The sequence below is a fragment of the Apostichopus japonicus genome, chromosome 14 (genome assembly GCF_037975245.1).
Source record: "Apostichopus japonicus isolate 1M-3 chromosome 14, ASM3797524v1, whole genome shotgun sequence".
Classification (NCBI taxonomy): domain Eukaryota; kingdom Metazoa; phylum Echinodermata; class Holothuroidea; order Aspidochirotida; family Stichopodidae; genus Apostichopus; species Apostichopus japonicus.
This window is the reverse complement of record NC_092574.1, coordinates 19,159,027-19,171,360: the sequence shown is the minus strand read 5'-3', so window position 1 is coordinate 19,171,360 and position 12,334 is coordinate 19,159,027. Positions and strand designations below refer to the sequence as shown.

The following is a 12,334-nucleotide window of genomic DNA, read 5'->3' as shown; positions in this document are numbered from 1 at the left end:
AAATGGGGGGGGGGGGTGGGCTTATTGTTTCTGACAGATGTTACAGAGGGAGTGCTACCTATAAGTATTGCTGAGAGAGTAAGACAACCAAAAGCTTTGTGCTACTGCCGATTTGTATTGTACCGTAAAACATTTTCAAGAAATACGGAAAGTGAAGAATTTTCGTTTATACGCTAATCAACGTGTGACGGTGGAAGAAATTCCCACAAACACTACCCAGAAAGTTAGATTACAAAACCTTGCTACAAGTGATCATAAACCAAACTAGAAGTTATCTGAACATGCATGGTTACCTACAGCCAAATTAAAAAGAAGTATCACATGTAAATCATTGGCTCCTTGCATCAAATTATTCCATAAAGCGGTCTTTCAAAGTGAAAATTTGTATACCTCATCATAGAGTGTTTACTTGTATACCTCATCATAAAGTGTATATTTGTATACCACATCATAAAGTGTAAATTTGTATACCTCATCATAAAGTGTAAAGTTGTACACCTCATCGTAAAGTGTAAATTTGTATGCCTCATCATAAAGTTGAAATTTGTATACCTCATCATAAAGTGTAAATTTGTATACCTCATCATAAAGTGTAATTTTTTATACCTCATCATAAAGTGTAAATTTTTATACTTCATCATAAAGTGTAAATTTGTATACCTCATCATAAAGTGTAAAGTTGTACACCTCATCGTAAAGTGTAAATTTGTATGCCTCATCATAAAGTTGAAATTTGTATACCTCATCATAAAGTGTATATTTGTATACCTCATCATAAGGTGTAAATTTGTATACCTGATCATAAAGTGTAAAGTTGTATACCTCATCGTAAAATGTACATTTGTATGCCTCACCATAAAGTTTAAATTTGTATACCTCATCATAAAGTGTAAATTTGTATACCTCATCATAAAGTGTAAAGTTGTATACCTCATCGTAAAGTGTAAATTTGTATGCCTCATCATAAAGTGTAAATTTGTATACCTCATCATAAAGTGTAAATTTGTATACCTCATCATAAAGTGTAATTTTTTATACCTCATCATAAAGTGTAAATTTTTATACTTCATCATAAAGTGTAAATTTGTATACCTCATCATAAAGTGTATATTTGTATACCTCATCATAAAGTTTAAATTTGTATACCTCATCATAAAGTGTATATTTGTATACCTCATCATAAAGTGTAAAGTTGTTTACCTCATCGTAAAATGTAAATTTGTATACCTCATCGTAAAATGTAAATTTGTATACCTCATCATAAAGTCTAAATTGTTATACGTCATCATAAAGTGTAAATTTGTATACCTCATCATTGTCTGGGAATTCCTCCTCTTCCGGCTCATCTTGCGCTGGTTCGGGTGGAGCTTCCTCCTGTATATGCCAGGACATTGACAATTGCTTCTCATTGAATGATGTACCTCTGGTAACTGCCTGAATATGACGACAAAGAATGAACAAATCACTCACCAAGAAAACGGAATAAAATTACGGCAAATTACTTCACAAATAAATAAGAATGCCCTACTCCCTGCCCCCCCATTATGCCTTACTCCCCCAACCAACCACCCTCCCCGCCCCAAGAAGAAAAAAAACGAAAAAGTGGAACATCCTGGTAGGACTGAATATGTATTGACCAACCTAAGCAATCAAGTTGTTCTTACTGACAAGAGGACTCACCACACACTAATAGGAACTCCTGGTATTGTTAAACACGTCTAGACTTATACTTACCATTTCAGCCTCTTGCCTTGTCTTGTAACTGACCACATAATCGTTTGTTAAATCTCTGTAGTCTATATGTTCAAGTTCTCCAAATTCCTGCAAAAATAAACAAAATAAATAAAAATTACATTCATCGTGACTTAACACTATGAGACAACACAGACGAATCAAACAAAACCCTACACATCTTCTCATTTTCCATTTCGATTGGCATCTATGAAATTTTTTAAAATGCACTAATTATATAACTCCAACACAAGACCAATTCTTCATGACCACATTACAGAACAGGGCAATGAACATACAGTATTACATCATATACAGCAAATGAAAGATTTAACAACACCGACCACGCCCCCCCCCCCCCCCCCCCGTACTAAGGCACTGATTATTAACTAATTAAATGTCTCACGTTTAAGTGCACGAGTACTTCTTCCTTCTCCTCTGGGTTGAATCCTGCTATTCGCAGCTGTCGAGGGCGCTTGTCTAGGACAGTGTTGGACCTACTAGACCGCCTTCTCCTCTGGATTGGAGCACCCCTCCCTCGGCCTCTACCCCGTCCTCTCCCTCTGCCACCCATGGCTCCTCTGTTACCTCCGATGAGTCCCAGAGATCGGGCCTGCTTGAAAGAGTTCCAAAATATACTGATAAATTACTATCCTATGATTCACTTCATGAATGGAATCAACCCATCCATAAAAGTATCAAAAGTAGGTAGAGTAGTTTTTAATAATGAAACTCTTAATCTATTATCTGCCCACTGACAAAGTCAGTTTAAATTGAATGTTCTTGCAATCCCCATGGTTCGTGAACGGCAAAATTTGATCGACAGTGGGAGAAGACTGGTGGTGTAACCACTCAATGTACGTCTAATGGGTTAAAACACTTTGATATTCAGGTGACTTGAGATCACTGCCAAGTTAAACTGACCAAATGCAGCCATGGCAACAACTGGCATAGTGCCCCTCTAGTCTACACTATGCTAATTACAAATTTACTGAGCTCGTGGCAAATGAGTAAACTCAGAACATCAACAAATTCGGTGTGTCGGGTTCAAACGAGTCTGGTCTCACGCTTTTACAAATAACGCACAGTTTAGACGTTGCAGTTATTATACTTTTGAAATCCAGAGACTGTTAACGTATACAAACCTCGTGCTTCAAGGCCGCCACTCTTTTCCTTAGCTCTGTGGTATCCTGACCCTCAACTTGTTGGTTGTAAAGGTCTAATTCTGTGTCTAACAATTCTTTTTGAGTCTGAATATAAAGAAAATACTATTCTTTTTTCAACCTGGTTGCTACTAAAATAGTCCTGTCCGGAGCTACTTATTTGTCGGACTGAATATAAATCAAAACATTACACAACAGAACCCAAATATATGAGTGGGATATTCGTGGGGGGGGGGGGCGGGGAAGGGGGCGGAAAACAAACAGGTGATGTATTATTAAAAATTTAATATAGTAAAATAGGCAGTGATTAGTTGTAAGGTTCCAAATTAAAAACAGAAAGAAAATAACAGAAATGGATAAAAAGTGACAACAATGACAGAATGAATACAGTTGATCAACTGAACAAATGAAGCAGATTTGAGTAAATGAATTCACAGAACGAAGGAAATGACTGATAATGGTAAGGCAGAATCAAAGCGATGCACAGTAGAATGGTAGAAGAAAATAAAAATTGGAACGGATAAATTGGGCTGAAGGAAAAAAAGGACAACAATGGAACATGGAAGGAATGAACTATTGTAATGATCATGAACAGACAATAGAACAGACACAAAACACAATATCAGAACCGATTGATGGATGAGCTAAGGCAATGAACAATAGAACGGATGAACTAAGGCAACTGATCATGAACTGGTCCGGTAAAGACAATAGAACAGAAACAAAACACAATAGCAGAACTGATGGATGAGCTAAGGCAATGAACAATAGAATGGTTGAACAAAGGCAACTGATCATCAACCTGAGGGAGGGGGGGGGGAGAAAATAGAACAGATACAAAACACAATAGCAGAACTGATGGATGAGCTAAGGCTATGAACAATAGAACAGCTGAACAATGGCAACTGATCATGAACCAGGGGAATAGACAATAGAACAGATACAAAACACAATAGCAGAACTGATGGATGAGCTAAGGCAATGAACAGTAGAATGGCTGAACAAAGGCAACTGATCATCAACCTGAGGGAGGGTGGGGGGGAGAAAATAGAACAGATACAAAAACAAATTAGCAGAATCGATTAGATGAGCTTAAACAATGAACAATAGAATGGTTGAACAAAGGCAACTGATCATCAACCTAAGGGAGGGGGGGGGGAGAAAATAGAACAGATACAAAAACAAATTAGCAGAATCGATTAGATGAGCTTAAACAATGAACAATAGAATGGTTGAACAAAGGCAACTGATCATGAACAGATGAAAAACGACCATAGAACAATAATAATACCATCAATGGATTAGCAAAGACAACAAAGGGATGAATGAACAAATGCAACTGATCATGAACCGGAGAGAAGACAATAGAACAGAAAACAACACACAATTACCGAACAATAAAATCAATTCAAATAGATAATGTAGAGTAGGAAACATACATCAGCTTTTGTCCTGGGCTTTGGATTCTGTTCCGCTTTGGACTTCTCAATGCTGGCTGCCAGTGATTTGATCGTCTTTAGTATTTCTTGCTTGGCGGCAGGGGTTCCATCCTTCAGTGCTTCCAACTTAGCTATAAGAGCCTGGATAAAAAAAAGACCAGCACATATGCTCAGCTTTAACAGACATGCAATCTATGATTCATTGTTCTATTTTTATAAATTAACCTTCTCTCATGCTGCCTTCATTCCACTGTCGTTCCACTGTCGTTCCACTGTCGTTCCACTGTCGTTCCACTGTCGTTCCACTATCGTTCCACTGTCGTTCATCCTCCTAATTTAAAGTTCTTATCTAAGACTATCAATTAACCTGTTCTTTATTTCTTTTTGTGTACCTTGTGCATTTGCCAATCTGTTGCTTTGCCATGGAAGATGCTCACAGGATCAAATCTCCAAGCACGCTAAATATTATGCATTCATTAAAAGTTAGTTCCCTGGTTGATAGAGGCATATTCTACAACAGCTCTCGTCTCTATAGTTACGCACCGATAGGAGCAGCAGTAAGACGTACCGAAATATCATAATAACCATTTTTGAAACAGCAAAACAAATATCATTAGACCACATTCAGTTTCTGCATGTCTTTGATAAGCATGCCATTTGAAGAAAAAAACCACATCATACCTTCTGTTTCTGTATCATCATATTAGTAAGTTCTTGTTTTTGTTTTTTAATGTCAGCTTGTTTCTGCAGAGCCAGTTTCCTGGTCTCTTCGTTCTTCTTCCTTATAGCTTCCTTGGCCACGGCCAGCTTTCTGGACGCCAGGGCCCCGGGGTTCCCGGCCGCCTCCTCTGTACGTTTCATGGCAGCGGCAGCAGCAGGGTTGTATACCGTCTTGGAGATGTTAGCAGCTGCACTCAGGACCACGGGCTACAGGATTGTAACAGAGTACGATATGTTGTAAGCACCGACAACACTTCGCAATTGAAATAATCACTAACTCGCATCACAGGTGTTACTTACCGAAATGCTCGACCTGTGTTTCATGATGTTCTCTGACTAGAGTTACTGGACTTAAGCTTTTGATAGCAATTCCTAACTTGAAAACAATATCCTTGGATTGCTTATCAACAATCTTACCAAGACCCAAACTTAAGATAATTGACAAATCATCTTCACTAATACACTCACCTAAACTTTGTTCTGCAGTCATCCATTTTTTTTTATAAGTACCTTACTGAATATTCTTCATCTAGTCTAAATCCGCCAAAACAAGATTTCGGAAATTTCCTTTTTGAATAGACATTTATTGGGCAAAAAAGCCCAACCACTCTGCACACAAAATGACATGTCGCAATTGAAGGAGCAATAGTCCAAATATACCAGTGCTATCGCCTACAAGAAGCAAACACTGTTTACACACAATGGCAATTATCCCCCTCCCCCCCCCCCCATCCCTATCCATTTTCTCTCTTTCATTACAACCATAAGTTACAGCATAATACTGTTTCATACAGTTCATGACAATGCAGAAATAATTATTTTGACCATAAAGTATAATGAATTAAATTTTCATACTTTATGTCATCAAAATAGCTAAGTCAAAGTATACAACCAGATTACTGCAAAATACCAAACCAGTGTGATTTACCAGCAACTAAACTTTGGGAATATATTTGGAATACTGCAAAAATATTAAACTAGACAACCAATGAGCTGCATCAGTCAGACAATATTTTTTTTACCTTTTCTGGAGCCAAAGGTCTTCTGACAATGCTCAATTTCTCTTTACTGGGAATTACGATCCTCTCGTTTCTGGGCTTCTTAGCAGGTCCTTGATTCTGTAAGAGAAGAGGACCACAAAGATGAACCTTCATAAAGATATAAAATCAACCAGAGTTAAATATAAATTTTTTGATCATTTGAAGGCTGTCCTTTCAGACATGAAAATTTTCCCTTTTTACATTGTCCAACTGGCAACAAACAGGTATTAACTCCCAGGGCTAATAGGTCGTATCATTTGAAAGTTGTTTTTCTTAGACATGAAAAATTTCCTTGCAGAATGTCCACTTGGCAATACTAGTTATTGGACAAAATTGATGCATTAGAAAATCTCTCACAGTGAGAAGGGGTTTTAAAATTTAATAACCTTGTCATTAGGCCTACTTGGGAAACCTTTCAAAGGATCTTTTGGGGCTCTGGATTTATCCAAAAACCATTAGTTTTACTCTCACGAATCTTACTCTTATTACAAAACAGTGTTTCTTGAGGGGTTTCTTTTTGGTGGCACAGAACAACCTTCCATGATGTGAGGACATCAGGTTGGTTATCTTTGACCGACATAATGAAACATCACACAAAATTCTACGGTCATCCACTGTCATCAACTGCTCAACATTTCACTTTCTTTACTTTCTTCTTAAGGAAAGGTTGTAAAGGTTTGGTAAGGTACCTGGTTCACATTAAACCAATTTATAAAAACAAAGATGATGACTAGGTTGTGAGGTTTAATAAATATATTTGTCAACATTTAAATTCTTGACAATAGGTGGGGGGGAGGGGAGGGAGGGGGAATTATTACCTGTTCAGAGTTACCATCCGGTGAATGCCAGAAGACCTTTATGATACGGGGAGGGGAGGGAGGGAGGGAAGGAAGGGGAATTATTACCTGTTCAGAGTTACCATCCGGTGAATGCCAGAAGACCTTTATGAACCTGTTCCCTAGGACTGCCGCCGAAGACTGATGAGCACTTTTAGCTTGAGGATGAGTGGCAAATGTCAAGAGAGCTGCACCAGGGTCGCCACTGTAGGCAACCTGAAAATAATGATCGCACAAAGACAAATAACTTACTCTTCAGACGATGCCATATGAAACTGACTTGTCAGCCTCCCTTTAGAGTATAAGATTTTGTTTCTGTTAATATCTCCGTACTACGTTTCTGAATAATGTTTGCAGATAGCTCAACAGTTTGATGTTAGTTATTATTTTTTCTACCCGCCTCCCCCCTCCTTTTTCTTCCCTTTTCCTCTTGCAGATATCTAAGAAGAATTTGAAAGGACCTGAGAGTACTTGTATAAAAAAGTATAGGCTGTGCTTGTTAAGCCACCAGTAAAAATTATGTAAAGTTACTTGAAACAAAACAAGCATGACACATTTTATAACAAGCTATTTTTCTAAGCTTTAGGGGAGGTTACAATTTTTCTGTATCATCTAAAATACTATCTTCTCACCACACTCCATCACCACCCAAACCAACGACCCTCTGCCTCTCCAATAAACCTTTGAAAAGAATATCTAAAGAAGTTGACACATTGGAAGTTAAGAGAGATTCCTTACCTGTAAATTCACTATAGTACCAAATTTGTCAAAATGTTCATTTAACTTTGCAATGTTGTTTAGTTCTCTTGGTATTTTTCTGATCTCTAAAGTTCTGTTATTAGGCACAAATTTTCGACTATGTCCAGGGTGGGAAGCGGCAAAAGTCCCTGATAGCCTCTCCCTGAGGTCAGGCACTTTGCCCGCAGAAGAGTTTTTGATTGTGGGAGGTACGACTCCTTGGGAATTACTTGCAACGTCTTTGTCCTCACTTCCAACCACAAATCTCCTTGAGTCGACGACACTGGCATCTCTCTCTTTGGGCGGGCCACTGGGCTGTGGGGAACGACTCTCCCTCATTGGGCTGGACCTATCCATAGCTGCTTTGACCTGCGAGACCGGGGACTCTCTTTTCTCTGTGGAAGGAAAGGAAATATGAATAATACGTCAAATTGCCGAACTTATGTGTGATACCAGCATGACCTGTTAAAGCAGATTTTGGTGTTAGTTTCAACAGGCATATTTCAACAGGCATTTTTAGTTTCATTTTTTGGTTTAAGTTTCATTTTTTAGTTTCAAAACGGCATTAGTTTCAACAGGCATTTCAAACAGGCATAAACTAATATGTAATGAGAGAAGCATTATTTGTAAGGTTTTGTTATTGCTACATCTATGGTTTTCATTTCACATCACTTAAAGGATTAAGAAACTTTGAGGTGTTATACTTATGTACAAACCATGTTGCAGTTACAGGGCCGGATATTTCGATGCTCGCTCCTTCACAAACAAACCACATTAACCTACATTAGCTTTTGGTAATAGATTAAGCACTTTTTCTCTCTCTTTGATTTCCAGTTTGCCTTCGAAAGAAGATCCTGCTAGGATCAAGACGTCACCACCGCCTCTAACTGTTACGATTAACTACAGAGACTTTTTGCAGTAGAAAAAACAAGCACATTGGATAAACTCCCAACTTCATAGCTTGTTTAATGGTGAAGATATTAAATATCACAATTTATTGTTATTAAGCATCAGAATTGACAATCCTTTACCAAGTGAGATACAAAGAAGAAAGTAGCATCATAAAGTTCTTTTTGTAACTGTCCTACATTCACACCATTCTACCTCTGGTCCTTACAGAGTAAAGGCATACTACACTGTGGCCAGTTAGCAATAGGGATGGTCGTCTGTGTAAGGACACACCTTGTTGTTTCAAACTTGATTTCAGCTGCCGATCACATTTGGAGAGGTCAAAGTACTTCATTTGATTACGTTATGACTTGACTCACCTGAATTGGAAATGGTTGGAACCACATCAATGTTGACCAGATTCCTGAGATTAGAGGGCGCCATCCGTGGTTTTGACTGTCTTTCACTCTCCCCAAATCTTTCGGCAGAGCCGATGTCCATCTCTGGTTGTTCGGGGTTGTATCCCGGCTCACTGTTACGAAACCCTCCTACATGGTAAACAATTACGGTGATATTATCAACAGGTACGTAACATTGGATAACATTGTCCTAAATAAGTACCTTCCCTGCCTGTGGGTATACGAGTAGCGGTTTCCGTCTCAGTCTTAAAAGGTATGATGAAAGCATATTTATTTACTGCGGAGTAATGTTTGTATTTTTTGCTTGTATTTAGGCTTGGTGTTTGTTTTTTATTGTGTAGTATTGTGTACCTAGTATTAATAATCATAACTGTGCATAATAAACAAGTACCTTCCCTGACTGTATGCATTCCTACTACCTATTTAATGATTTTACAAAGGTCTTACTAATCATTGTACTACTTCCATCTGAAGACGTGGAGAGTAAACGAACACCAAAGCATACCTTTATTCTAAGATGATCGGTTGCTCTTTGTTCATCCATTCTATTGTTCATTGCCTTAGCATATCCACCAATTCTGCTATTGTGTTTTGTATCTGTTCTATTGTCCCGCCTCCTCCCGGTTCATGATCAGTTGCCTTTCTTCAGCCATTCTATTGTTCATTGCCTTAGCTCATCCATCGATTCTGCTATTGTGTTTTGTATCTGTTCTATTGTCTCGCCTACCCCCTCCTGGTTCATGATCAGTTGCCTTTGTTCAGCCATTCTATTGTTCATTGCCTTAGCTCATCCATCAATTCTGCTACTGTGTTTTGTATCTGTTCTTACCTGACTTACCTGAGTTATAACTGTTTCCTCTAATGGGTACAGGTGGGAAGCCCACTGGAGGACCTAGTATCGGTCCTGGGCCAACACCAGGTGGAGGTGGTGGTGGCACATTCAATCTTGGAGGAGGTAACCCTGGAGGAAGAGAAATAATTGATGCAATAGAAGACCACATCTCCATTTTTTTATTTCAAAACTGGATACCATATTGGTTCTAATTTTTAAAATTTCACCCTCAATTTAGGTCAACTTCCAATCCTATCAAATACCAAGTCAGATGGTTAACGTTGTGTACCTCCATCTATGACATTACACCTGCTTCCCCATGTTCAGTTTTGAAAAAACAAAACAATGTGACATGAAAAGTCATAATTCGTATACGCAGTGCATGGCCAGGTGGGACCAAGTAGGAGGGGGCCTAAGCTCCCAAATGTTTGTCTGACCCCCTTAAAATAACTGTCAGAAAAATGTTTTTTTTAATTAATTAGAAAACAGGTACTGCCTGCCCTGCTACAAAAGCATTAGGCCCTCTTAAAGACTAACTAAATGCCATTCAGGAATTAAAGTGGACAATGCCAGGTAACGACTTATTTCCTGCAGAATGTTTTGTTTTTGTTATTTGTCTGTCTGACACAGAGTAGTATGTAACTAACACTACTATAACTATCACTTTTATTGTTTTTCTTTGCACTTTCTTCCTCTAATGCCTCCACTGGTAAGTATTAAGAAGAATATTAAGGACACTGAAGCCACGTGGTAACACACACTCTACCAATTCCCATGCCCATCTGTTCCACTGTGCAATAGTTTTACACTTTAATAACTGCCAGGTACATCTTCTATGACAACATTACTATATACAACACATGAGCAACACAGACAAAGAGTCATTTAATCATGTCTTCATCGGTTTTATTTACTCTTTATACAACACCTAATTATATTCCGGCCATTTGATTGGTCAATTGCTCGTCGATTGCATGCAAAATCCGCTCTATTGCACTCTACGAAATAGAACCATGCTTTATACTTTTTTGATAGCACTTTTTTCAATGGTAAGAGAGCAGAGAAACCTGTCTGTACAAAACAATCTGTTGCATGAGTGCATTTTACATCCAATTATATCCAAATTTGAAGGTGTTGTATAAAACAAATAATGAATGGTTTCCATTCGTGCAATAGTGCAAATATTTCATTCGTTGAAAGATGTGATTTGTTCCATTCAACTCGGCTGCGCCTCGTTGAATGGAACATTCCATGTTTCAACTCGTGAAATATTTGCACTATTGCACGAATGGAAACCATTCATTATGTGTATACTATTACATGACTACGGAACAGTATCATTGAACAGGTCTCACCTCTTTGTTGCATATCATGTAGTCGTGTCTGTTCCATAGACGGTCTGAATGGTGGCGGGATGTTGGGAGGAAGTGGAGGTCCAAATGGTGGCAAGGGAGGCCTGATGGGTGGCATCTCTGGAGGATGTGGAAGTTGAGGTGGAGGAGGAGGAGGATGAGGCTGACCTGGTAACGGAGGCCTAGCAGGAGGTCCATCCCCCGGCATTCGAAGTACACTTGGTATATTTAGATCGTCTACCACAAGGGGATCGACACCGTGGTCAAACTGGCAGAGTTCCCCTCTCATGCAGAAGCCTTTCTCTGTGTAAAGGAAGTGTAAGGTCAGGAGAAGCAGTTGGATCAAACCCATACCTTGTAAGACGGTGAAGGGAAACCATGGGTGAACGGAATGCTTCTAGACTGGGGTACCGGACAAAGGGACAGAGAGAGTTAAGTTATCTATCGTCCTGGCGGTATCGCTTGTAAGATGTAAGATTGAAAGCAATGGGGGAGTGGGGGGTTAGATTTATTAATATAGGCAAAAGCATATCAAATGAACTTCAACATCTACCTCTGGATATGAAACTGTTACACAAGCTGGGTTACATTTCACAGCTAGAACCCTAAACAATCTTATTTCACTTTCAAGTACAATTTCCTTTGTAATCAATTGAAAACAATAATGACAGCCTAAATTCTTGGGACAAAAATAAGTCCCAAATATGTTGGGATTAATTACTTGCACTGCTGGGAAAAGTGCCCATTGTACAGCACAAAAAACAACCCCTCTTCAGCAGTCAAGTCCTGCTACCCCAAAGAACCATTTCTAGCCCAAAGCTCTCTTTCCTCTATCCAAAAAGATTTGTTCATTCTGTATCTGTTCAAGATATTTGCTCTTGGCTCATCTTTCAGTGTCCAAACCAGATTTCTAAGATATGAAGATGAGACTGTTCTTACCATCAAAGTCCCTGCATCTGGGCTTAGCTCTCGTCTTGTCTGAGTCAGACTTATTATTTCTCGACACGACGGTCACCGAGCTGCTGACGGTTGGAGATGGAGGTGACCTCGACCTTGACCTATGGCTGAACTTGTTGCCAACCTCTCTCTCCTGATCAATGTACCTGCCTCTTCCGTACCCTACAAACAGAAAGGAAAGAAAAAAATACATTGAAGTTTAGTTTCCTGAGATTGAAA

The 12,334-nt window shown here is 38.9% G+C and overlaps 1 protein-coding gene across 5 annotated transcripts in view; it reads right to left on the bottom strand.

Moving 5' to 3' along the window:
- The window catches only part of LOC139980229 (RNA-binding protein 26-like), a 29,056-nt gene that overhangs the window by 10,315 nt on the left and 6,407 nt on the right, over window positions 1-12,334 (bottom strand). For 4 of the 5 annotated variants that reach the window (XM_071991750.1, XM_071991751.1, XM_071991752.1 and 1 more), the window contains exons 7-19: window positions 12,098-12,277; window positions 11,162-11,461; window positions 9,813-9,935; window positions 8,936-9,103; window positions 7,668-8,062; window positions 6,999-7,145; window positions 6,076-6,171; window positions 5,015-5,260; window positions 4,334-4,474; window positions 2,877-2,981; window positions 2,138-2,347; window positions 1,735-1,821; window positions 1,309-1,434 (exon numbers count right to left, since the gene is read on the bottom strand). In XM_071991750.1, the coding sequence (XP_071847851.1) occupies window positions 1,309-1,434; window positions 1,735-1,821; window positions 2,138-2,347; window positions 2,877-2,981; window positions 4,334-4,474; window positions 5,015-5,260; window positions 6,076-6,171; window positions 6,999-7,145; window positions 7,668-8,062; window positions 8,936-9,103; window positions 9,813-9,935; window positions 11,162-11,461; window positions 12,098-12,277 (2,324 nt within the window). The remainder of the gene's footprint in view (window positions 1-1,308; window positions 1,435-1,734; window positions 1,822-2,137; window positions 2,348-2,876; window positions 2,982-4,333; window positions 4,475-5,014; window positions 5,261-6,075; window positions 6,172-6,998; window positions 7,146-7,667; window positions 8,063-8,935; window positions 9,104-9,812; window positions 9,936-11,161; window positions 11,462-12,097; window positions 12,278-12,334) is intronic. The other variant, XM_071991754.1, reaches the window with a different exon arrangement.